Here is a 27,816-nt window from a genome sequence, read left to right as displayed (position 1 = left end):
TCTAGGGTGTTACAACTGTCATCTGGGAGGACGATATTGACCATGTCGACAACTATTTCGGCTTCTATGAGGTGGATTTCAAAGCCGGCCTTTGCTTCCCCCTCCATAAAGGAAATAGGGCCATCTTGAGGGGTTATAAGTTAGGCGTATGGCAACTCACACCCAACTCATAGGTGAACATTCTGAGCTATATCGCCGCCTGCGAGATGCAAAATCTTATGCCCAGCTTTGAGGCGTTCGCTCGTATGCATTACATGAGCCGGGCCCCAGGCAGCTAGGGGGGCGTGGTATACTTTGACCACACTCCCGGAATACATGATGACTTTGGACAAGCCGTCCAAGTGGACCAACTGGAAGAGAAAATTTTATTTAGTCTCTTCCCCGTCTCTGCAACACAATCGCTTCCTTCGCTGGTACAACAAGGAGCTGGCTCTCTAGGGAAGAAGTGTGCCCTTTCACACGTTCCTGAGAAGGCTTGGGCTAAAATAATGGAGCCGGAGTTTTTCAAAACCACAACTGCACCCCTAGACGATGGCTCGGAAATAACAGTGCCCAAGAATTGGGTAACTCATCCGGAATGGCTCAAGGATGAGGCGTTCCTCTCCCCTTGTGGTCTTAGTACCATGTTTAAGAGACGTACGTTAACCATTTCGCCGGCGTTATGCTTCCGTTTCTATTATTGTGATTTCTGTTTTGTCTAATCAACCGGTTTTCTTTTGCAAAAAAAGGTTTAGAAATGGTGGATGCTGAAAAGACGCCTACCAAGTCTGCGGCCCAGATCCGGAAAGATATGCTTGAGAAGAAGAGGGCCCAACTGGCGGCCAAGAATGCTAGAGTAAGTTCCGCCTGCATCCCTCGTGTGAACTTTTATAGACATTAGACGGTTGTTACCCATTTGTTCCAATTTCAGGAGGGGAGCAAACACGTTCCACGATCCATCTCCAAAATGCTCAAGCGGAATGCTGATGAGCTTGGCAAAAACCCTTCCAAAGTGAGGAAGGTAAATCCAACTCAGACGTCTTCGTCCCTGCCGCTTGTACAAAACAGACCAACAACCAAAGGCAAAGGTCCGGATGGTCTGCAAGCGCTCAGTCTTAGCGCTGAGCTGGCTTGCAACGAGCCGGACGTTCCCAGAACGTCGAAGAGTGGCAAGCCACTCGGTGCTGCAACTGGTTCTGCAGCGGCTGTGGGTGGAGAGACCCCTTAGTCTGAAAACCAAGGTATGGACGACTATTTTGACTCCCATGGCTGCTTGAGCATATGCGAGTCAAATCTCAAGCTACCCAATCGGGAGATTCGTCTGACAGCCGGCATAATATAGGTGCCGCTTATGCTGCTTTCTCACCACATCCTTCTTCTGGTGCAGATCTCTCTCAAAGGTGGCCAGATCTCCAGCAATACTCCAAACGAATGCTGAGGACCCCCACCCAGTCAGAAAAAGACCAGGTTCCAAGGCTGCAACAGGTCAACTTTGACCGCATCCTCGCCTTGCTGGCTGAGGTAACTTAGCTTTCTTTCAAATGCCTAATTTTAACAGTATATTATCTACCCCTCTTTTAACCGGTTGTGTTCTGCAGGCGATGCTGAGGGTGGACGGGCTCAAAGTCCCGTTTAGAAAGAAGCAAGAGGAGATAAGAGACGCATGTGCCAGGGCAACCCATACCATAAACTCAGCTCAATATAGAAACACTTTGAATTATATAAAGTCTAAAGCCCGAGAGATGAAACAGGAGGAACTGATTAAGGAGCTCACGACTGCTGTAGAGATGGCTAATAACAAGGCATCTGATCTTGAGAGTGAGCTCAAGAATGCCAAGTCAGACCTCAAGGCATTAGAGGGGGTTGATCAAGAGAATACCAAGCTTAAGGAAGATGTCAGCCGGCTCCAAGTTGAGATGGTGCAGATGCAGACAGACTACAAGGCTAAGCTTGCAAAGGAGCAGGATCGGCTGGTTGCGGAGAATGAGAGAGACTGCGAGGAGCGCATGAAAATGGCATGGCAGCTCATTCATCCAAACACCGACTAGGAGTTCTTCAACATGAGATATCAGTATGCCACTGAGGTATACGATGCCCAAACCCTAGGTCTGGCGACACCGGCTCCATTCAAGGAGTGGGTTGGCATCGTCTTTGATGAAAAGGAAGAGGAGCTCAAGGAGCAGCAGGATGAACAGGCCCCGGTTAACTCTAACCAAGTTCAACCAGATCAAAGTGAAGGCGAGCTCCCCTTCGGCCAAGACCATCCGGTGCCCTCACAGCTGCAGACTTAGAATGATAAGATTTCTCTCTCGGCCTAGAGTCGTCTGTATTTTCGGCCTGTGAGCCGAGTATTTGACTGTAATTTTAACAATATTTATTTCCCAGATGTGGATCTGGTTTGACAATCACTCTCCCGCCCTTTTGGTCGGGCTTTATTTTATGAAATTACCGACTAAGTCGGTTTTGTTAAATTTGCTTCACTTTTGGCGATTTTTGATTTGTTATATATGTATGCTTGAATCATGCCTAAGTTGTTAATTGCATGCGGCAATTAACAAACCGACTGGCTCTTTTGCCCGAGGGCGGTTGTGTGGTTGGTTTCAAAAACTTGATTGATTGACTTGGGGACTTTTAATACTTTTAGGAGTATAACGAGTTCCCAAGTCAATCATTCACAACCGTGATTGCCCCAAACCAAGTACACAACCGTCCAAGATTCAGGCGGTTTGAGCCTGGAACCCAGGTGGTCTTCAGAGATTGCTCAGTCTATTGGACTAAGGAGATCGTTTTAACCATCTTGGGTATTTGCAATCCATTCATATACTCAAGCTTCCTTTTTCCCCATTGGGAGGACTTCTTAAAGTATATAATTCTTAATGAAATCTAAGTTGGAATAAAAGTAGGTTACCGGCTGGTGTCTGCGGACACACGGGGTTAGTACACCGTCTAGGTTTCCTTTAGATTGCTTGTGTGAAACGGCTATAAGTGCGCCTCATTGAGCTAATCAATCTTTTCCGTTTGTGATAAGTTTATAAAGCAATGTACCACCCAGATGGGAGATTCTCTCTGCGACGAATTCACCCGGATGGGCGTCGCCGGAGGTCATACTCATGTTGGAGCAAGCGATTGTGTTTAATAAGGCCGTTTGCACATTGCACAGACGGTATTCTCATTGGGAGATTTACATAATTAAAGTAATAGAATTGAATAAAAGGCAACTTTTTCATTAATAGGCATTTTATTTACATAAAAATTACAAGTCTTAGAAGTAGTACTTTTTTAAGTTATCTACATTCCAAGTTCTTGCTAGCTGCCTGCCATCTGCAGTTTCTAGGTGGTAGGTGTCGCCTCTCACTTCTTTATAGATCTGGTAGGGGCCTTCCCAATTGGGAGTCAACTTTCCTTGTTCATTGGCCTAACCGGTTGCTTCCATTTTCCGTAACACAAAGTTCCCTATTCAAGGGTCGCTTGTGTACTCTTTTGTTGTAGGCTCTTGTCATTCTCAAACGGTAAATCTCATGACGCAAGGCGGCATTGCTCCTGCACTTCGGGAGTGAGTCCAATGCTAGTCGCATGGCCTCCCAGTTTGCCTCTCATCATACAACATGATTCGAAGAGTTGGCTCATAAAACTCAATGGGTAAGACGGCTTCAGCACCGTATACCATAAGGAATGGAGTTTCATCGGTTGCCCCTTTTGCGGTTGTTTTGATGGCACATAGGACATGAGTTAACTCTTCTGCCCATAGACCGCCAGCCCTTTCAAGTTTCTTTTTTATGCCGTCTGAGATAAGTTTGTTGAAGGCTTCAACCTGGTCATTTGCTTGGGGACGCCGATTGATGCAAAATAGTGAAAGATCCCTTGGTCTCCCAACCAATTCTTGAGGAGGCGCCTCAAACTGAAGGCCATTATCAAAGATCATTGACATAGGTACCCCAAACCGAGTGATGATATTCTTCTAGATGAAAGAGATGACATCCTTTGTCTTAATGCCTTTGATCGCCTCTGCTTCTACCTATTTGGTGAAATAGTTAGCGAAGACTAGAATTTACTGTCGTCCGCCTGGCGCAGGCGTATACGGACCTAGAATGTCCATGCCCCATTTGGCGAATGGTACTGGGCTATGATTGGCCGTCAGATTAGTGGTCGGATGGTGTATGAGTCTGCCGAATCTTTGACACTATCACACTTCTTAACCATTTCCATGACGTCTGCCTCAAGAGTGGGTCAAAAGTAGCCTTGCCGCCTGGCCCTTTCTGCTAGAGACTTGCCGCCTATGTGTGAGGCACAAAAGCCCGAATGTAAGTCCTCTAGAATCTCTTGCCCTTTTTCAGGGGTGATACACTTCAATAGAGGCATCAAGAAGCCCTTCTTAAAGAGTACTCCATCTTTGATCTCAAAGTCGGCCGCCCATTTTTTCATTGCGACCATTTCTAGATATGTATCCGGTAGAGTGTCGTCTAGCAGGTAGCCCTGGATGCCGTCTATCCAGGTTGAGCTTCGGTCCAGTACTCCAATGGGATCTTCAATACTTCACTTATCCATTACTTCCTAGAAGACTAATCGAGGCGTATCACATGAGGCGGATGAAGCCAATTTGGACAGAGCATCCGCCTGGTTGTTCTCACATTTGGGCACCCGACTTAAGTGAAAATCATCAAGTGTCCCAGCTTTAGCTTTGATTGCCTGAAAATATTTTATCATGGCCGAATGGGTGGCCTCATAGTCACCATGGTACTAGCTAACGATTCCAATTGTTTATCAGAGCAGGCGTCCATTTTTCTTGCCCCTGTCGCCTTGCACATGTGGATACCGGCTAGCAGGGCTTCATATTCCGCCTTGTTATTTAAGGCTTGAAACATGAGCCGAAGTGCATATTCATACTTGTCCCCTTTAGGGGACTGACATATAACCCCTGCATCACAACTTTTCATAGTAGAGCTCCCGTCTACATACACTTTTCAAGCCTGGTCAAGATTCTCCGGCTCATCCAGCCTTGTCATTTCGACAATGAAGTCGGCAAACACCTGACCCTTCACTTTCTTCCTTGGTTCGAAAGAGATTTCAAGATCTTGCATTTCAATAGCCCATTTGAGCATCCTACCGGATGACTCTAAGGTTGTCATTGGCCGCTTGAGGGGTTGGTCTGTGTAGACCACAACCGGATGTGCCAAGAAGTAAGGCTTCAACTTCTTGACTGCCATGAAAAGAGCCAGGCCAAATTTTTCAACCATTGGGTACCGTAGTTTAGCGTTTCGAAGAACATGGTTGATGAAATAGACCGGGAGCTGGATGTCGTCTCTCTCAGCAAGGAGAACAGCACTGAGAGCATGGTCTTAGACGGCTAAGTACATGAAAAACGTCTCCTTTGGCAGAGGGCTAACAAGCCTCAACAAAGAGTGTAAATGTACCTTTAAAATCTGAGAGCTTGGAAAAAATAGTCTTGTTTCGGATAGCTTGGAAAAAATAGTACCATGGTGAGTATTTTTCTGAACCGGTCAGGTGATAAGTGCCTCATAGTCTTCTTTCTGATAGCTTGGAAAAAATAGAGGCACTTGTCACCTGACCGGCTCAGGAATCTCCCCAATGCCGCCAGACACCTGTTAACTTTTGAACTTCTTTGACAGTGCGGGGTGACTCCATGTCAATGACCGCCTGTATCTTCTCTAGGTTAGCCTCTATTCCCCTTTGATCAATCAAAAATCCGAGAAACTTCCCAAACTCGACACCAAAGACACATTTCTTGGGATTGAGCATGACCTTGTGCCGCCTGAGTGTGGTGAAGGTTTCTCGAAGATCAGCAAGATGATTCGTCTGTAGCCTGGATTTAAATATCATGTCATCAATGTACGCCTCTAAATTCCTCCCAATTTGATTAATGAATATTGTATTAATCATTCGTTGGAAAGTAGCATGCGCATTTTTCAAGCCAAACGACATCACATTATAGCAAAATAAACCCTGATCAGTGACGAATGTCGTCTTCTCTTGATTTTTTTTTCCACAAGGGTATCTGATGAAAACTTGAATAGGCGTCCATAAAGCTCATCAAAGCATATCTGGTTGTAGAGACGACTAGACTGTCGATCTTTGAAAGTGGATAACTATCCTTCGGACATGCCTTGTTCAAGTCAGTGTAATCAACACACATGTGCCAGGTACCATTCGCCTTCTTTACAAGCACCAAATTTGCAACCCAATCAGGGAAGTTATATGGCCGAATGAACCTAGCAGCTTTTTTACTTCAGCGGTTGCCGCCTGACTTCTTTCCTCGCCATGATTTCTTTTCTTTTGCCTTACAGGCTTTTTCTTTAGATCCGCGGCGAGTTTGTGGCAGTGAGATCCGGGATGATGCCTGGCATCTCTTCCACTTCAAAGGCAAAGATGTCTTTGAATTCTTTCAGCAAATTGTGCAAGTCTGCACCCAACTTCGCAAAAGCAACCGTCTCACCTTAACAGTACGCTCCGGACGTGTGTCGTCCAAAGCAATGTCAATGTGTCCACCAGCTGGCTGGGGATGGAGTTCATCCGAGCGTTCCCCGGTCAGTGATTGTTATTGCTTTTCCTTCTTCACGGCCACCAGCTGGTCGGCCTTTCTCTTTTTGCCGACTACTAGTAGAGCAGGCTCAGCTTCTTTGACATCGTCAAGGTCTATTGGCTCCTCACCATGGCCGGCTGCGGCCACTGTGGGCTTGACGTCTGAGAGGTAGCACTCTCTAGCCGTCTTTTGATCCCCGTTTAGGGAGCCAACAGAACCATCATCTCTTTCATATTTTAGCAGCATGAGGGATGGGATAATGATTGCCTTGAATTCGTTTAGGGTCGGATGCCCTAGAATAAGATTATAGGCGGTCAGCTCCTCAACGACCAAAAACTTGATGACCATGTGGCGTCCTTTCCCTTTCTCTCCCAGCCGGATGGATAGGTTAATCCTACCGACTGGGTGCACAACTCTACCCCCAAATCCGACTAAGGGGTGTGTAACCTTGTGCGTGCTACTGGACTTGTACTTCTACTTAGGCAGGCACTTGTAGCTGATGATGTCAGACGAGCTACCCGTATCAATAAGGATCCGGCCAACAACCTGGTTGGCGACCTTGCATTCAATAACCACTGGGTCATCATGCGGCCGGCGGACTTTGCCCCGTTCCTTTTCAGTGATGATGACCTCAGGGAAGGTGCTGATAAACGCCTATCCCTCATCAACAGAATTTATATCCATCTTTCTTAGATGGTCCTTGGTGCCCTGGATGGTCGGGCCCCCTCCAGCGAAACCGCCTGCTATGTGTAGATCGGCTCCTTGTCAGTGTCCGAACTACTACCAGTCTGGGCAGTCTTTTTGGACGGCTGCCCGGGATCCGTCCTGAGAGTCACCTTGGACTTCAAGATTTAGGATTTCAGCACTCCCTTATCAGCCAAACGGTCCAACAGCTGCTTGACGCTATAGCAGTCGTTGGTGTCGTGGCCAATATCCTTATGTAAGTGGCAATACTTGTTTTTGTTTTGATTTTGAACGGAACCTTTCATTGCGGCGGGCTTATCTATGGTCACCCGGTCTTTTATCTCTAAGAGGATGGAGTAGCAGTCTTTGTTAAATTTGTACTTTGAGACATACGGTTTAAACTCTTTTTCTTCTTCTGGGACGACTAAGCAGAATCGTCAACCGCCCAGATTTGTTTTCTCTTCTTGCTCTCTTCTGATTTCAGAGCCGGCTAAGCTGACCGACTCTCTTTTTGTTTATCAGGCTTCTTGGAGTCTGATTGTTTGTTGGAGGAACAAAGCTCGGTCACTTGTATATAGGCTTTCGCCTCCATCAGTGCCTCCTGGAGAGTAAAGACTCTCTTTCTAACGAGGTCGAACTTAAATTAAAAGTTGACATGTCCTTCAGACCTTTAAAAAAGTCTGTGTAAGCTACATCGTCGGACAATCCTTGAATCTGGATTCTCACCAGATTGAACCGTCTAACATATGAGCGCAAGCCCTCTCTATCTCCCTGCTGCACCGCGGATAAGTCTAGACTTGTCTTCTTGGCAAGGATATTCATAGAGAAGTTGGAAACAAACAAGAACGCAAGCGTCTTGAAGCTGTTGATGCAGCCGACTGGCAAGTTGTCGAACCATTGTTGGGAAATGCCCTACAAAGTAGCCGGGAAGCATCGGCACCAGGCGGCATCATCCAACCCCTACAGATACATGAGGTAGGTGTATGCCAGAAGGTGATCTTCAGGATTGGTGGTACCATCATAGGTGCCCACCAAAACATGTTTAACCTTGGCCGGCTGTGCCACCTCGGTTATTTCCCTAGAGAACGCGAAAGGTTGGTCCCTAAGTTTTAGCAGCTGGAGCTACCAGTCCAAAGGCTGGACATTGTATACTGCCTGACCCCCAAAGAGGGCAGGTTGCATATAAGGTTGGGTAGGCGGCATGTACGACGGTTGGGTCGCGTACTGAGTCTGATTAATAACATGAGGGCCAGTATGGACAGATGGCCCACCTGACTGGCTCCCCTGTACAGAATGAGATCGAGGTATTCTTGAAGCTGTCTGGGTAACTTGACGTTGACGCTGATTCAAACAGCTGTTGATTTCTCTTTTGCTTGATAAAGAGGCGAGCATCAAAGAAGGTCTTCTTGCTACCATCCAGCTGAACATTCCAGATGGCCTTCCTTGTTCCCGTCTCGGGGAAACAGAACTTAGAAAGATCAATCAAAGGCCGAGGCTACTCCTTTGTTTTTGGATGCGGTGTGGCTTCCCGGTCTTTGACAAACTTTGCATTCCCGTGGCAAGAAGACTTTCTTGCCGACTGGCCTTTGCTGGGACCAGCCGTGTTTTTGGTGATCAGGTCCTTGATTTCACCCTTGAAACTTGCCATGAATTTCATGAGCTCGTCTCGGGTGACTAGACCAGACGGCTGACCGAATTATTTGCTTGGGCCTAATTTGTCATCGCCTCGTTCCCTTAGATCTTTGGGACGAGCGCGCCTTATTCGAGTGACCCATCAGGGGCCACATATGTCTCGACGTCAAAGTTGTTATCATAATCATGGTTCTTTTAGACCTCTGGTTCAGCCGTTGGCTGTTTCTGAATGGCATTCGGTACAGGTTCTTGTGAACCATCTTAGAGGTACTCTCCCCACAGATGGCGCCAAATGTTTCGGGGTTTTTTGTGTCCCTCGGGAGAGTTACGTCGCTAAATCTGGATTTTGGGCGCCTGTGCCTGCAAAACAACGTAGACTCCAGGTAGTAGGAGCTCCACCTCCGACGATCAAGTTAGAACCAGTCGAACAATGTAAAAAGGTGCAGAAAAGGTAAAGTGAGATCTTCTCGGATTCCGAGATCAGGTGTTTTCTCTGATGTGAGAGAATTCAGTGTCTGCAATAAATTAACGTGTCCCTGAAATGGGGGAAATCTCCCTGTTTATAGGGTCATTCGAAAATGTGCCCTCTCTTAGGTCATCTTGACCTAGATTTGGTGGGCTGCGCCGTTTTACGGCTTTCTCGGGAATTGGGCCCTAAAGGCCGTCTTTTTCCTTCGCTGATTGGTGGTGCCACGTGTCAGCTGGTGAGTGGCCCTTATTGGACCTGTCATGGGGTGACACGTGTCCCCTTCTGAGTGGACCACGTAGCATGGGTATTTTTACCCAAATCAATAATCAATTAAAATTTGATAAGATATGGGAGCATTATTGATGGATAATTAATATGGTTCGTGGACTATTACTCGATAACACGTTAAAGACCAATTTGTTGATTATTTAGAGTGTCATAGTAGAGCGCCCCCGCCATTGTTCAGCACGCTTGGGCAAGGTGGCTGCGGCCCACTACAAAAGCGCGTCAAAATCGCGCCAAGTTTCTGGAAATTTGCAGAATTTTGGCAGAATAGGGGTGGTGCGCCCGCGCGGCCTTGTGGCGCGCCCGCGCCTGTTTATGTCGCGCCCGCGCTGCTTCCCTTGTCTGCGGTTTTTGCGGTTATTTCCTTTTTTATTTAAAAGGAGTGTTCGTTTTTAAAAGAGAGAGACAAAAAAATTTTCTCGGATCTCCAATTTTTTTTTCTCTTCTCCAAAATTTCTAAAGGAAACTTGCAATCTCTTCTAGAAATCCTCTATCAATGAAGTTTAATTTTTGAGAATTTGATCATCTTACTACAATTCTAGTGCAAAGATTGTAGTGTTTGTCTATTGTATCTCAAAGTGACTTTCCGGTTACAGCCCAAGCACTGTGGTGGGGGAAATAATCACTTTAGGAAAGTGTTTACACGCCTTAGACAAGTATCCGGTATTGAAGACTCACGTGGTCCTTGATATTCTCATGTTCTTGTTGGATTCATTGGCTTGGAGTGAGGCAAGTGTAGAATCTTACACATTAGTGTTTTATTTTTGTAATTTCTAAATTGCTTTGTTTATTTAGTGCTTGGTTTGGAATACTTTAATTAGTATTTGGTTGTTGTATAATTTGATTGGAATTATACACTGTTTAGGTTTTGTTCCCACAATCTTTAAGTAATTCTTAATTTGTTGAATTGCTGTAAAACCTAACACAATAATCTTTGTACTCCGTAATATTTTATTCTTTAGCCAATTGCGTAAGGTTTAAATACAAATTATATGTCATATGAGTAGGCCTGGTTATTGGGTAGGGTTACCCAATGGCAAAAGGGTCGGGCCTAATACTAAAGGGTTTTGACCCTTTAATTTTTTAGTGGACAGGGATTTTATAGGGTCTTATTTTATAGGGCTTTTATAGGGTTTCAATTAGAGCCCAATAATTTAAGAATTAAAATAAAAAGCCTAATAATAATGGTTAAGGGTCAGCCCTACTCACCCCTTCTCTGACTTAACCCCAATAATAATTTCCAGATTCCTTTCTCTCTCCTTCATTAAAGCGCACTCAGAGTTCTCCATTGAAGCCGCTTCTCAGCTTCTTAGGTATCATCATTTTCTCTCTCTTAATATTTTCTTCAATTTTGATTCATGTTTTCGTTTTGTTAATGTTATTAATATGTTGTTCCTTATTTGTCTCGAATAATTTATTATTATTCCTGTTATTATTCCTGTTGTAGTTATATAATTCTACTGTAATGAGAGCCATCAAAATAAAAAAATGGTAGTAAAGATTTGCTTGGCAGTGTGTAGATTTTCACTAAATTCATTTGAGGTTAGTTAATTTCGATTATTTTGCTATATGATTCGACATAATTCTTCAAAAATTTTTAACATTTTTGGGATTAAATTATCGAATTAGCTTTAATCTCTGTGTTTCTCATATGCAATTTGAGCAATGTTCACTGTTTTGATGTGTTCATATTCAAATTTCGATTAACTTGATCAATGTTTTGCTCGAAGTTTCAATTTCACTGTATAATATTTATCATCAAACTTTTAAATTGTTGATCATCTATGCATTACGCTGAAGCTTGATCTCTGATATCCAATCTTTTTTCTGTCTGATTCAAAATATAGTACTTAGAATTGTGCAATGTGTTCCTTAATATGGATGATGATACTACTACTACTTCTACGACATGTGATGATGGATATAATGAATACATCACTCCGCAATGAAAGAGAAAGAAGAGGTCTAAAGTTTGGAGAGAGCTTATTGAAGGGAAGAATGTTCAAGGTGAGAAAATTGCTACATGTGTACATTGTAATTCTATTTTATCTGCACATCGTGATAGTGGTACATCTCATTTGAAGCATCATTTAGAGAGGTGTGCAAATAGGCCTCTAGACTTACATTTGAGGAAGATAGTGATGAAGAAAATTTTGTTTTTGACATGAATGAACTTTAAAAGAGATTCTTAATTTCATTGTTGAGGGAGGTCATTCATTCACTATGGTTGAAGAACAAGGATTTAGGAAAATGATGAAAAGAGCTACCCCTAAGTTTATACCATTTGGCCGTGCAACCACAAAGAGAGATTTATTGAAGGCTTATGTATTGGAGAGGGATAAATTGAAAGATTTGTTGTCTAATGTTTCGGGTAGAATTTGTTTAACAACCGATAATTGGAAATCAAATCATACTAGACAACATTCATTTGTGTCACTTCTCACTTTGTTGATGGTTCTTGGAAACTCCGTAAAAAAATTCTTAGGTTTAGGGCCTTGGCTCCTCCATATGATGGGGTAAGTATTGTTAATGAGATTTGTATGTTTCTTTGCCAATGGAAATTAGATGATAGGATACTCTCTATCACCGTTGATAATGCAACTTATAATGATGCAATGATAAGTTGCAATATGCTAGTAGTTGAAATTAGATGGTGCATTGCCATTTGCTTGAGGCGGAGAAAGGTCCTTATGATTATTTAAAGGAAATGGTGAAACCAATGCTTGAAAAATTTGACAAGTATTAGTCAGATTACAATTTGTACTTGTCATGTGCCGCCATTCTTGATCCGAGGTACAAAGTGAAATATGTGGAATATTGTTTTAGTAAGTTATATGGAAGTGTAGAGGCCTCATGACGAATTAACTTGGTGTTGGGAACTATGAAGTCAATGTATGAGGATTATAAGTTGCAATATGCTAGTAGTTCACCTGTTGTAGTTGCTCCTTCTCCTCCTAGTACTTCCGGAGCTAGAAACTACTTTAATGATTATGACCATTTTGTCGGTACTAGTGCAAGGTCTCAAGTAGGGAAGTCACAACTTGAGATGTACCTAGATGATGATGCTTTAGATATTTTGGAGTTTTGGCAGCAAAGTTATGTGAGGTATCCAGTGGTATCTAAGATGGCACGGGATTTGTTGACTATTCCTGTAAGTACTGTAGCTTCGGAGTCTGCTTTTAGTATTGGAGGAAAAACTGTTTCGGCATCGCGAAGTTCATTACAGTCAAAAACAATTCAAGCTTTAGTATGTATGCAAGATTGGCATCGTGAAAGCAATCAAGTAGAGGTTGATAGTAAACTTGAAGATGAAATCATTGAAGAAGAAGAGGATGATGATGCAGACCCTTTTTGCTAGGTAATATTCTCCTGTTCATTTCTCAAGCCTAGAATACAGTAAGGAAAGACAACCTTATTTCTAAATTGCCTGTATATACCCTTCAATGCTGTTTCTGTTTAATACTTGGTTAGTCTAAATGTTGTTTTTCCTAGAAGTGCCTGTATATACCTTTCAATGTTGTTTCTGTTTAATACTAGGTTAGTCTGTGCCTAGCTTGATGCTCCTGCTGCTTGCCTTTGTTTCTTTGGTAGTGTTGCTGAATTGGTGTTACTGCCAGGATTTTGTGCTTATTGGTGGGTCTATTTGGTTGGCTTGCTGGCCAGCTTGCCATGCTGTTGATAATTCTGCTTCTGGGATGCTGCTGGATGCTTCTTGCTAGGCTGCTATCTCTGTTTTGCTAGGTTGCTGAAGCTGCCAGCTGCTTGTTCCTGCTAGGCTGCTGTCTCTGTTATAGTCATATTCAATTAGTAATACTAGTACTTTGATGTTACTATTTTAAATTTTTTTTAGTGAACCATATCACTAATGTGATTGTAAAAATAAAAAAAAAAATATATTAAATTTGGGTAAAGGCCCGTTAACGGCCCGTTTCACTTTTATCTCGACCCTAACCCGACCCTGACCCGCTAAATATTCACCATGACCCGCAACCGACCCGCGCCGCTAATGACCCGCACCGGCCCGCACTGACCCGCCCAATAACCACCCCTACATATGAGTATATGACAGAATATAATCATTTTTATAGTACTTGTTTTACATATTTCTTTTGTATATATGAGTTTGTGTACATTAGGAAGTTGGAATATTTTCCTTAGTTAGCTAACTTTATGTGAGTAACATTAAGTCAACTATTCTCCTAGATACGGAGTAGTAGTCTTATTATTCTCCTAGATAATATGTTAGGCTAACTACATATATGCTTTGTAATGGCTTTGTAGTTTGTACATTGTATATATTACTAATTACTAATCTCAGAAGGAATGAAGGGGAATTGAGGGACGGTTCAACTAGAATATTTTACCTTTCATATAAATTTCCTTACAAGTTAGGGAGAATACCAGAGAAGAATTCAAAGATATTATTATTGAATTGTATTTAGAACGGTTTTAAATTATCATCTTTATTTTATAATAAACAGTAACAATTAAATATATATTATGAAAATACACTATGATACAAATCCAATAAAATATCAAATATTTGGAATGAAATGATTACAATATAAGATAAATCGTTTATACGTTGTGCTCTGATGGTTAGCAGGAGTATTTTTACTTCAACTTCTCCATTTGCAAGTCACTCACACACGTAGCTTAGCTTGAATGATCCAACGAACATACTTGTATTTGGGTAATTGAAAAGGCTAAGCAATTTTAGCTTTCTTCATAGACCAAGCAGTCAACGAAGTAATTCTAACACTTTCTGTTCCATAGTTGAAGGCATACAAAATAGGCAGCTTCATGTATTGCCAAAGTTGGATACACCCTTCGATGTAATTACATTCTTTCCGTTTCCTCCAAAGCTTTCCACTACTGAGTGATCAATCTGTCACCAACAACAAAACACAAATCTTGTTACACCGAAATACTCCCTTAGTCTACAAATAACATTAATCAATATCTTAAGGGCACGGATGTAACAATTAGACAATTATAGATAAAAGCAAAGTATGCTAGCTTTACCAAAATTCTCAAAGACAATCCTTCGTGGATAGGATCTACATCCATAAAAGTTCCATAAGTTGTTTTATCTGGAGTTGGATTTAGAGATGACCTACAAAATCACAATAAATAAACAAATAGTAATAAAAGTAAGGCTCAGTCACTTCACCTTATTTTTGCTGAACTGAAATCATTTTTGCTGAACTGAAATTATTTTTACTGAATCTCTATTACATTTCTTCGTTACTGATTTTTACTGAATACGAAGTATTATTTTTTTTAAGGTGAAATGAATAGAGCCTAAGCCAATTATAATGATTATACCCTAAATATAACATTAATGCGTAAAGAGTTAATCAATAAATTAAAAGTTTATTGATTAGTGAGAGATTAGTCACCTGCTTTGATCACTACACATAAGGACCACAAATTTACTGTCATGGGCTTTGAAAATTCTGAAAAAGACAGCAGTATACTCTTCCAGGCCCTTTGAAGCCAAAGTCAGTAACCCGAATGGGCCAAGCCCACCACTATCCGAGGTCCCTTTTTTACTACAAAGCAATTGTGGGTCGGTCCAACTTGCATCAACTTCTCTATATTCTTCATCTCATGAATTCCAAATGATATTTCTACGTCTGCCTATAAATTGGAACACAAAAAAATCAACCAAATACTCAGAATGTTATATTAATGGTCACTAAGAAATTGGCAAGCTATTTTGACTAATAATTGAAAGCAAATAATAGTATATGAAGTACGGAGTATAAAATTACTTGAGCAGCAGTAACACCAGAAATTTCTACGAGTGTTCCTCCTTAAATCACTTGGGCAGGTTTACGGGTTGGTTTTCCTCTCAAGGCTTCAATTTCGGAAATTGGCCATTGAATCAACTGCTTCCCACGTTTATCTAGCCAAATTCTTCTAGGAATTGTCTGCATTAATATTTAAATTAAATTAAATTATTTTACGTAATCATTATACAGTATACACAGAACAAAAAGAAAAACGAAATAAACTTACATGAATGCCGGACCATCCTTTTTTCATGTCATCTGCCACGCTTGAGGATTCATTTGCCCACCCGAGTAAAATCCCTCTCAGTTGTGTCCTCAAAAAATGTCTTAGACGCGTAATATTTACCATAATCATACCTCAAACTCGAGTCGTTCATAAAACCAACATCAGGAACATAAGCATCCTTCTTAGGCTTATAAGTTCCAATCGTATATATATCATGCTTAGTATCATCCAAACTATTTTTAAGCACATGCTTAATATGTGGACCAATTACAGAAGTATCGACACCATTTTTTTTACCACTTATGTAAACGGGAAAAAAATCAGGACATTCCCACATGCCACTAAGTTTATAAGAATATAGTGGGCTTTTAGCTTGAACCCAATGAACGAAATCCTTACTTTTAAATAGTAAGGAGGTTCCAGTTTTCCAGTCTTGCTTCCAACAAGCACTCTCCATATTCCATCCGATAGTATCCAAGCCGTAGTCGGGTCCCGAAATGAGCTGGCATTAATATTATTTTCAGGTGAAGGGAACATTACAGGGTGCCCATTCTTTGAGATATGGGTCTGATAAATCTTTAGGGAAGCCCAAATCCTGAACTTGTTCATATTTAGAGTTAAGCCCAGTGAAAAGCATTGCAGGTCTACTTCCTGGGAGTATTGTGGCTGACCCAGACCAACTTCCATTGATGTTGGCTTCCATTTGGGGTTCAATGGCTATAGGTTGTGGGTCCAGTTGACTAGATCGGTCGATGTTGAGTGGGCCAATACACCATTAGGATTGTATTGGTAAAATAAATGATAAATTCCTTTGTATATCATTGGTCATGTAATAAAAAAGTTACTTTTTGAGTAAATTAAAGAGACTTGAAAAGACATTGCATACTTTATATGGAAAAAAATAAATCATTTCATCTATATTCTTTAGTCTTACACAAATCTAACCTATATTTTATAACCGGTCGTAACTACGAGTAGAAATATATTTTTTATATTTTTTGGCCTGTTTTGATCCAAATTTGTTTAAAATTGGTAGAATGGATCGAATTATATTTGCATAAAATATTCTTAAATGATTAATTTTCTCTTTCATTATGTTAGAGAAATTATCATGATACGAGCTATATTATAATAGCCTTTTAAGATCGGCATTTAACAATTAATTTCTATTTTTTTAAATACTGAAATATAGAAACAAAAATCTAAAAATGGTCTAAATCAGTATGGCTTGGGTTTGTAACCAAGTTTATCGATATGGTATGGTTTTGATCCTTACTTGCATGTATAACTGGTCCAATAATCCATGTCCGTAGTTTTAATATTTTTGGTCTTTGGTTTGGTCTACTTCGGTCCAGTCCATTTTGGTTTTGGACAACTAAACAACTCTAGAGCTATTCGATAAAAAATGAAAATTAAGGAGCAATATTTTTTTATTAAAAAAAAAAAATACACAATAATAGTTGTGCTTAATGTATTCCTTCAGCATCATTTCCATAAGTAAGGCTATTAGGACATATAAGAAAACTAAAACTTGAGCTTTATAGTATATGTAACTAAGCTATTTTTAAAACTATGACAAATTTTTACGACTTTGTATATAACTTCGTAGTATTAATAAAAAAGATGGATGGACTCAATAGAGCTGAGCATTTATTTGTTGCATTAACCCAAATTAAACTTTAATGTTCATTTAAATAATACACGTCTCATCATTCTTTCTATGGATGCAATACCGAAAATATACTAACGTACTATATACTTCAAATAAATTAATTATAGTAATACTTGTATAAGTAAATTGGGCATATATATTAGAGTTGACTTTATTTAGCTTGGGAAACATTTAAGAAAGAAAAAGAGAAAGGGTAAAAAAAAAAAAAAACCACTAACCATTAGGATCTTGAATATCCAATTAGCGCAATCCACCATCACATAACCAAAGATGAAAAGTTGCATTACATCAAGATTCAAGAGTAATAACAATTTAACAAACAAAATTCACAAAAATATTGGCAAAAAATAATAAGGTAACTTAGTAATACATATACATCACAAATTCACAGTGTTATAAACGATTGACGTCCATGCGACCATGCATATTCATACGGTACAAAGAAGCAAGGTAGTAGCTACCCAACAACTTAGGGATGAAACTCGAAATAGAGTCTAAATAACCAGACATGTGTTGAATTCAACGTAACATCAGGAGTAAACAACGATAGATTAGCTAGATTTATTTTAACGAGTTAATAAATTACATATGAGAAAGGTAAGTTAAAATAGTTTTCAGAAAAAAGGTAAGTTAATATAAGCCCAAGCCAGCATATAGCTAATCGTGTGTTAAAGTCGACACAATATTAATTAGGAATAAACGGCTTAACCTTATTAACAATGCAAGCCCTCATCACATTAATCAAATAAAAATAATTGGCATGTATCTAATCTCAGCCATTGATTTTTATGGACGGTGAAGATTGTATGTTTTTAGTTTTCAGCTTTACACTTGTTTTCACATGATCCACTCCCTATATATATATATATATATATACAAACTATATAATATCATAATACAAACTATATATACCATTAACATTTCATTAAAAAAACGATGAATTATAAAATGTATCATTAATCCAATTCTTAAGAGGTTGGAAATGGTAAGCGGTTCTATAAGGATCATCAGAATGAAGGAGGCATGGAGTTCAACATCACCATAACCAAGGAAGAGAGACATAAGCAACAAAATCGAATTCATGTTTATCATGATGATCGATTTTAAGCAATGTACATGTTTGAATAATATTGCTAGGGTTATTTATAGTGTATATTAGAGGAAAGAGATGAGAAGAATTGGTCAATTAATTGTTTAATTTATGGATTTAGGGACCCATACACCTAACCAGAAAATCAAAATTGAAGATTAACGTATCCTTTAACAAACTAAATAAAATAATATGTAGAAGATGGACAGCTCTTCTTACAAATTGCAAATTTTGGATTAATGATATTTGGTGAAAGGGAGAGGCGATTTGTTGATTAGAATAATATAACGAGTTACATGCATGCATGATTTTAAATTTGCCTTTGTCGGATGATTACTTCTTTAGATGATAAGCCAAAGCCATGTACAACACACCAGGCCACTAGCTATATATTAACACATTCGTAAATGCAATTAATACTCAATCGATACTAGTCTCTCCATCTCTTAAAATATGAAATTAAATTTGGAAGAATTATTAGAGACGGAGGAAGTATTGTTATCAAGATGAAAATGAGTTGTAAAGTATTAAAGTGAGTTACTATTTGCTCTCTATGAGCATGACTCCACATACACAGGAATCAAATTGACTTAATTTTGAGAAGACAAACTATATATTGGTTATACTCTTGATCAATTAAATGGCAAACGAAACAAACAAAACGAGTAACTTGCCACGTAAGCTAAGTGTGATTATCTATTGCACTAGGTTAAATTTTTCATTGGCTCTATTTAAGGTGTCGTAAAAATGTTGTATTATTCTTAGCTAATGAAGAAGTGGACTATTTTCAGAGAATTAGATCGGATTATTATGTTGTAAATTTCTCTGGTCAATTTCTCTGTACATAGATACTTGTATATTACGGTTATTACCTTTATTCTTGGAACATAAAAGTCATACTCTTAGGGCTCGTTTGGTATTGCTGTGGTTTCCGTTTTTTGGTATTGCTGTGGTTTCTAATTTTTGGTTATTGTTTTTCAAAATCATATGATACATGTCATATAACAAATCAAAAATTGGTCAAATTAATACTATGTTTGATACAAGGCTTAGGCCACACCCGGCACAAGTGTCCACTTTGTAAATTTACGGAGGTGTCATTTAAACCATATGGCAACAGGAGAAGTAGTCACTTAATCTTATAAATTGTTTAACTATCTCATTTTTTAATCAATGTGAGACATTTACATGCGTTGCTTGAAAATGTTCGGTGTGCCTTAACAGTTGGCTTTCACAAGCCAAAGCAAAGCAGCCTTTAAACATGCATCTACTATGCATTTGGGTAACCTGTAAGTCTGCAACCTTCATTCTAGGTGTACCGTTACACAATGGCATTTGGTACTTATTACGTAGTACTAATTTTTGGTCGTAATGGCACGTTTCAAACTTTGTAATTAACTTATACTGTGTATAAGTGTATCTATTTATTAAATTAATTAGGAGAAAAATCATAGCTTTAATATACTCTGTAAATTAATGCCATTAGTGATCTAAACTCCTCTCTCTATTTTTTTATGTTTTTTTTTTTTTTTTTTTTTTTTTTTAATTGCTATGAGGATCGGAAACTATATGAATTATTGCTTGCTGTTGTACTCCGTAAGATCTAAACAAAATAGAGCGTGAAAATATACAAGTATAATATGCCGCAAGATGTTGTTACTTATTAATCCATACTTAATTGTCAATACTCCAAAGAAAAAGATAATCATACAGAAGTATATTGACATTTTCCTGTTACCGTGTGCATGTTTTTACTCTTCAATCAACAGTATAATTATGTAAACCAAAAAAAAAAAAAAAAATCAACATATGATCTTTCTAAAAATCCAGTAAAATTGATTTGTGAGTGAGCTAATTAAATTTAATTCGAGTTAAGCAATGGAAGCTTTCTTCATGCTCCAAGCAGTTAGTCCAGTGATTTCAACATCTGATGTCCCTTTGTTGAACAAATATAAATGAGCCTTTTCATTGATTGCCAATGTGGGATATACCCTTGATGTTATCACGTTCTTTCCCTTTGCTCCGAAGCTCTCCACCACCGAGTGATCAATCTGTCAACAATAGAATCGACATATTAGAAGAAGTTATTTTCTCAATTTCTTAGATTGATATCACATCATCTGAAAGCACATGCTCTTAGGTCATGCACCTAACAATTTATCGATATAATAAATAAAAAATAAATGTACTCACTCGTACATAATGTATTTATCTAAAACGAAGTACCATTAACCATTTTTACAAGTAAGAGCACATAAATAGTTCAATAGTAATAATACTTACCAAAACTCTTAAAGACAACCCTTCAAGAACAGGATTCACATCCACAAAAGTTCCATAAGTTGTTTTGTCGTTACTCGGATTTAGAGAAGACCTACAAACATTAAATAAACGTTTAATACACACCTAAACACTCTTAAGTTTGGACTATTTGGAGTAATAATAAATTTGATTGGTCAAACTATAGATTAGAGAAAATTAAAATTGTAGGTTACCTGCTTTGGTCACTGCACATAAGGACAACAAATTTATTGTCATAAACTTTGAAGATTCTGAAGAAAACAGCTGTGTACTCTTCTAAGCCCTTGGATGCCAAAGCCATTAGCCCAAAAGGTCCAAGCCCACCTTTGACTGAAGCCCCTTTTTTGCTACAAACCAACTGTGGATCAGTCCAACTTGCATCAAACTTCTCCACCTTCTTCAAGTCCTTGATTTTGAATAATACTTCTACATCCGCCTGTCGATACCAAGTAAATATTGAGTATCGTGAAATGGAATATGTGACTATTAATTTTGAAATTATAATGATAGTAATTGACGATGAAGGTGTAGTCCTTTTTTTTTTAACCTGTGCAGCGGTGATGCCAGTGACTTCATTTAGTGATCCTCCTTTGATCAATTTGCCGTATAATTTGACAGGGTTTTGTCTCAATTTTTCAATATTTGAAATTGGCCATTGAATCAACTGCTTCCCTGATTTTTCAAGCCAAATCCTTCTTGGAATTGTCTGCATTTTCAGATTGAAATTGTATTTACATTAGTATCAAAAATACCTAATAAATTATAATACGTACGTAGCTCTGTACGTCAAAAAAATAAAAAGGGATAGAAATATCTTACGTGAATCCCAGACCATCCCTTTTTAGTGTCATCTTCAACACTAGAAGACTCATTAGCCCAACCAAGCAAAATCCTCTGCATCTTAGCATAGTCGTAAAATGTCTTAGACGCGTAATATTTCCCATAATCATACCTTAAACTCGACTCGTTCATGTAACCCACATCAGGGGTGTACGCATCCTTCGTAGTATTATAACCTCCGATTGTATAAACATCATGCTTACTTACATCCAAGCTAACTTTAAGTACGTGCTTAACGTTACGACCAATTATAGAAGTATCAACACCCATTGTGTTACCGTTAGCATAAACAGGGAAAAAATCAGGACATTCCCACATACCACTAAGTTCATAAGAATATAAAGGGTGTTTAGCTTGAACCCAATGAACAAAATCTTTGCTTCTAAATAACAAGGATAATCCACGTTGTCCTCGTTTGCTTCCGACGAGCACTCTCCATTTGCCATCTGGCAGCATCCACGCAGTCGTGGGGTCCCTAAATGAGGTGGCATTAATTTGATTTTGTGGGGTAGGGAACATGACTGGATTTTGGGGTGCCAAAAACCATTCTTTAAGATAAGGGTCTTTTATGTCTTTAGGGTAGGCTAAAACTTGGACTTGTTCATATTTTGGGTCAAGTCCAGTGAAGAGAATTGCTGGTTTATTTCCTGGGAGTATTGTGGCTGACCCTGACCAACTTCCATTAATATTGGCTGCCATTTCTGGCTCCATGGTTAATGGTTGTGGTGTCCAGTTTACTAAATCCGTCGATGTTGAGTGACCCCAAACGGGTGGACCCCATACTACACCATTCGGGTTGTACTGATAAAATAAGTGATATATGCCTTTGTATAACATTGGCCCTACAAAACAAAAAAAAAAATTATTAGAATTTTTTTCCAAACATCTTAAATTTTTATATATATATATATATATATATATATATATATATATATATATATATATATATATATATATATATATATATTACCTACGTTTCTGAAACTTTGACTCACTTACTATTTATGGGGTCAAAATTAAATAACTTTGACCACATTTAATGACTTATACAATATAAATAAATTAGCATATGGAATCTTATTAGATTGAATAGATTCCCCTTATTATAATTTTTTCAAATATCAACTTTTTATAATTTTCACTTATACATATCCAAGTGAGTCAAACTTTCAGAAACGGAGGGGTATATATATATATATATATATATATATATAAAATATATATAATAAATAAAATATATATATATATATATATATATATATATTTGCTATATTTAATTTCTTACAAATGGAGTTAATAAAAGCAATAAAGTAAGTTTTCCTATTGCGTGCACCTTAATTAGTGTCACACATGATCCCATGGGTCCAGACTGATAGTTAATTTAATTGTTAAATAATAAGACCATATACTCCGTTATATAGTTAATAGCTCAAGTAAACTATATTGATCCAGTAGGCATCTTATCATCTCGTTGTAACAATTAGTATAGTCTTAGCTAGCATGTATACCTTGATTATTCAAACAAAGATTATAAAAGAAGTTATATGTAATGAAATTAAGAAGAAAATTTTGCCAACATATGTGGAAAAGTCAATGAATACATAAATAGTTAAACATCTTTAATCAACTAAAATTTAATTAGTGTAGCAACAAATTAAACAACTTTATCTTCTATACGAAATTCCTATCAAATAAGATATGGTTTTTATAAATTAGAAGACGAAGATTAAAAATGAAATTTGAAGTTTATTAGTAAAAGACATACAGAAATTGATAAATTTTGTACGTAGTAATTTGTTTGAAATTGAAACACCAGGAAAACAGACAGAAAGTTGCTTTATAAAATGATACGATTGAATAATGAATGGCCAAAACTAAGTCACAAGATCCAAAAAGGTCGCCACTTTGTGACAGCTTGTCAATGTAAAGGCTATATACTCATGCGGTGGCTTTGTTAGTTTTCACATTTTTATATTCAAGAACTTTATTTAAGCAATATTGGTAGGTAGGGTTTATGAATTCCTACAATTCGGCAAAATTGTAAACTTAACAAATCATAAAAAGTAACCCCATTTTTTTTCAACTATGTATAAAATTAGGTTTTGATCTTTTTGTGAATTATCGTAGTAATAGTTTTTAATCTTTTTGTGAGTTATCATGTTTTTAATAATTTGCAAATAATGTTACGAGTACAACTAAAGTGTTATGCAGTAGTTAATTCTTTTATTTTTTAATTTATTATATGAAGTAATATGCACTTAAGATATTGCTATATATATAATAATTATGTTTCTAGCCGGTTAAAATTTTAGACAAAGTTTTGAGTTTTGATCACTCAATTTTTTAATATTCAAATAAGAGATGTATACAAAAGTAGAGAAGAATCTAAAGTAAACTAAAACTTTGTACTTGATCAAGTTTACATGTAAGATGCTGACTTTATATCATGTACAGACAAAATAGAAGCACAAAGTTAGAAAAACTAACCATTCGGATCTGCAAATATACACAATAATCCATCCAGTTACGCATTCCACCAGCACATAGCAAACATGGAAAAATAAAAAAGATGTTAAGCTTTGATCAAGAACAAACAACATTCATCACCTAAAGAAAAATACATATTTAATTAACTTGATTGATTAATGTCGTTAATACAAAAAATGTTTTTGAAACGTACCGTTGATCCAATTCTTGCGAGGTTGAAAATGGTAAGCAGTTCGATAAGGATCACCCAAAGATGGAGATTGCGCGGCTTGAAGCTCAACAAAACCATAGCCATGGAAGAGGAGAGAAACAAGTAACAAAATCACTTGTTTTGGTGACTTATTGGAAGCCATGATTAATGCTTGATATGAATATGAATTGAAGATTATTAAGACTTTGGAAGAATTTAAATAATATGGTTTGAGTTATATTATATTGTTTGGACCATATGTTATTATGCTTGCATGTATATACGTTTGGGTATATATATAGGGGAGTTGTGGATTGGTTTTTTAGGATGAAATAAAAAGGTCAAACCTAAACCTGGTGGGACCCTCACAAAGGTTTTAGGGGGTTAATATTGTATTAGAGATGAACATCAAGGCAAGTGGATAGAGATGTAGCTAATTAAGGATTTGTATGTTAATTAATATAATCATAATTATTAATTAAATAGGTTAATTGAAGTATAAATCATATCTTTTTTTTTTTGAGGAAATAGTACAAATCATATCATATGCAAGTAATTTTTAATTTTCAAGTGGGAAATAACACAATTAGTCAATGGTCAAAGTTTATGTCTCGGTTTCTCATGACCTCATGGTTGTTGGCTATGCTAGTTTAGAATATCAAATAAATAAGATATGATACTAGTATTGGTGTATAATTACGGCTTTGAAAAGTAGTAGTCCAAATTGTAGTTAACGAACTCATGCAAGTATTGTATTATACTCTAGCTAATATTAGAGCTAAGTGAGGCCTTGGGTTTTCAAAATTGAAACAAAAGGAAAGTACGTTAAAGATAGATAAAGATTAATCGTGTCAAGAAGAAGAACAAGAGTGTTGTTTAAGATGTTAATTATAGACTTATAGTTGTATGTCATATTACTCATATATACTTTGCTAAATATAATTATACCAGGCCATTTAATTTAATTGCTTTTAAATTTTCAATTCCGTAGGTTTTGAAAAGTTTATCCTTTTTTTATATATAATTTTAGTCTAATGATAAGATTGGATATAATTTTATTCAAAAAAAAAGATAAGATTGGATATAATTTATTTGTTTTATTCTTAAAAAAAATATTAAAAGTTGATAATTTGATGAATTATTAATTTTAGCATATACTAAGTATATTTTTATCAAAAAAATTTAGTCCACTTCTAGAAAAACCCTAAAAAATTCTTTACTCTCTTTCTTCAAACCTAGCCATCATAGTAAAACTTAGGGGCTGCCATCGATTTTATCGAATCGTTGGTAAGCCCCAAATTCTTCTTCAATTTAATGTTTTTATCCAATAATAATCACCAACAATAATTTTTAGTATTGTTTGTTTGTTTGTTTTTCTTGTGTGCAGGGATACAAATTTGGAAGATTCGTCTTGCAAATTTTTGAAATTGCGGGTCTGTTGGTTTAGGGGTGTAGATTTAGAAGATTCGTCTTGCAAATTTGCCGATCTTGATGACCAATCAAGTTTTATCACTTTCACGACTATACATTAATGAAGCTCCGTCAAAAACGATGCAAAGACATCTAAAATTATTCAGGAGCAATTTAGAAGTGATGCCATTAGTTTAGAAGTGTTAAATACTTGTATTGAGAATTTTAATATCTTATTAAGGAATGATTGTAAGTACCGAATGACTATTATTATTTAATGAAATCACCCCTTTTATCATGTTAAAACAAGTTATATACTCCGTAATATTTATCATCTTAATTCATGTCATACAGCTTATCATATGTAATTGATTAGATAGGATCATAGGAATTTGACTTTAACTTAATATAAAAATTCCCATTGCCATTATAGGAAGTCTTGAAAAAAAAAACAATTAAAAATTTAAAATAAGGTGACTGAGTAACCACAACCGACCTAGTAACCTTTGACCAACCGAATAAGTCCTGATCGACCGAATAACCCCTGACCGATCAGTAACTTCACATATGAAAATTTTTGAACATTTGAAGCTTAAAAGTAAGACAATGTTCATACAATATAACATGTGATTTATATTTTATAGTTCGGTCCAAATGAAGACTTATTTAAGGTAAAATCTATCATAAGATAGATGTCTTATACCGCTAATTTGACTAAAAAAAAAGAAGGGATAAAATCAATAATTCCACCTCTTAATTACGTGGTTTATAGTAGGGCGGTTAGCCGATTTCATGCCCATTTTGTCCAATGGGAATCATGCTTCGTGTAAAATATTCACAAAACTAAAATCAAATATCATAAAACACATAAAAGAGAGCAGCTATATTTTGACTTCAATAATCACTTTCATGACTTATAAAATTAAACCGTACAACAAATTAAACAACTCCATCTATTTTGTACCCTGTATCTCACAATTCTTTACCATCGTATTTCTATTGGCTTGGGAACGTTTCCTGATAATAAAACTAACTATCAATATCTTAAATCATCCATCAGTAACCGTTATAAGTTATTCATAGAAAAATTTCACTTTTGCTACCACCAAAAACACATGTGTTTTACTTTTGCTACTCATTTAAATTTTACTTTTATTTTACTACCACACAAAAACACCTTTGTTAAAATTTGCTACCACTTAACACTTTCAGTTACTATTTTCGTTAGTAAGATCCAGCCACCCTCAATGTCACCTTCCGGCCACCTCTCCCTCCTCAGCCACCCTAACTGCCTCCCCGTCAGCCACCAAGAAAAAAAAATTAAATAATAAAAAACCCAGCCACCAAAAAAAAAAAAATTAAACAATAACCCAGTCCCCTCCCCATCAGCCACCCCCTGCCCCTGCCGGCGCCCAAAGCTTTGGCCGGCGCCGACGACCCTACCCTACTCCCTTTTTCATACCAACGCAGCCCACCCCCCTCCTTTTTCCCATTCTTGCTGCCTCGACCCCCACCTCGAACCGGAAACCACCCCCTCCCCATTCCCCCACCAGAATGCGCCTCTACTGCTGCTGCTCCTCCCTTCGAACAAGTCGCCCCACTCCCCAGCACCAAAAACCGGCACCTCTAACCCTAAACCACTAGCCCGAAACCACCCTAAACGGGATTTAGGGTCTCGTTTATGGTGGTGTTGGGTTGGTGTTTAAGGGTTAGGGGTGGAAATTTTGGGTGGGGGAAGGGGAGGGGGGTCGATTCAGGGTGGGGGAAGAGGAAGGGGGACCAATTCCGATCGGGGGGATGGGGAGGGAGGGTTGTTTTCCGGTTTTGGGGTGGGGGTTGGGGCAGCGAGAAGGGGATAAGGGAGGGAGGTGGGCCGCGTAGGTGGAGGAAAGGGAAGGGGATTGGAGTCACCGGTGCTGGGCGACGCTTTGGGCGCCGACGGGGGGGGGGGGGGGGGGGAGGGTGGCTGACAGGAGGGGGCTGGCTGGCAATTGAAGGTGGTGGGATGCGTAGGTGGAGGAAAGGGAGGGGGGAGGGTGGCTGACGGGTTGAAGGTGGTGGCTGGGTTTTTTTTTTTTTTTTAAACATTTTTTTTGAATAAACTTAACGAAACCCTAACGAATTCCGTTAACTGGTAGCAAATTTTAACAAATGTGCTTTTAGGTGGTAGTAAAATAAAAATAAAATTTAAATGGGTAGCAAAAGTGAAACACAT

At 38.1% G+C, this 27,816-nt stretch overlaps 2 protein-coding genes and 1 pseudogene across 2 annotated transcripts; 1 reads left to right on the top strand and 2 right to left on the bottom strand.

The window, feature by feature from the left end:
• Positions 1 to 12,468: 12,468 nt before the first annotated feature.
• Positions 12,469 to 12,945, top strand: LOC110719819 (zinc finger BED domain-containing protein DAYSLEEPER-like). Its single transcript, XM_021898803.1, has one exon. It carries the CDS (start codon positions 12,469 to 12,471, stop codon positions 12,943 to 12,945), a length of 477 nt encoding a protein of 158 aa, XP_021754495.1.
• A 1,348-nt stretch (positions 12,946 to 14,293) lies between these two features.
• Positions 14,294 to 16,441, bottom strand: LOC110719824 (annotated as a pseudogene).
• A 3,640-nt stretch (positions 16,442 to 20,081) lies between these two features.
• On the bottom strand, positions 20,082 to 24,440 carry LOC110719863 (beta-fructofuranosidase, insoluble isoenzyme CWINV1-like). Its single transcript, XM_021898847.1, has 7 exons — positions 24,195 to 24,440; positions 24,002 to 24,010; positions 21,494 to 22,356; positions 21,222 to 21,380; positions 20,869 to 21,110; positions 20,657 to 20,747; positions 20,082 to 20,424 (listed from the first exon to the last, which is right to left on the bottom strand). Exons 1-7 carry the CDS (start codon positions 24,352 to 24,354, stop codon positions 20,245 to 20,247), a joined length of 1,704 nt encoding a protein of 567 aa, XP_021754539.1. The 5' UTR covers positions 24,355 to 24,440; the 3' UTR covers positions 20,082 to 20,244.
• Between the last annotated feature and the right edge of the window lie 3,376 nt (positions 24,441 to 27,816).

Source organism: Chenopodium quinoa, unplaced genomic scaffold (assembly GCF_001683475.1).
Source record: "Chenopodium quinoa cultivar QQ74 unplaced genomic scaffold, ASM168347v1, whole genome shotgun sequence".
Classification (NCBI taxonomy): Eukaryota; Viridiplantae; Streptophyta; class Magnoliopsida; order Caryophyllales; family Amaranthaceae; genus Chenopodium; species Chenopodium quinoa.
The sequence above is the reverse complement of the archived record's forward strand: the minus strand, read 5'-3'. Positions and strand labels throughout refer to the sequence as shown.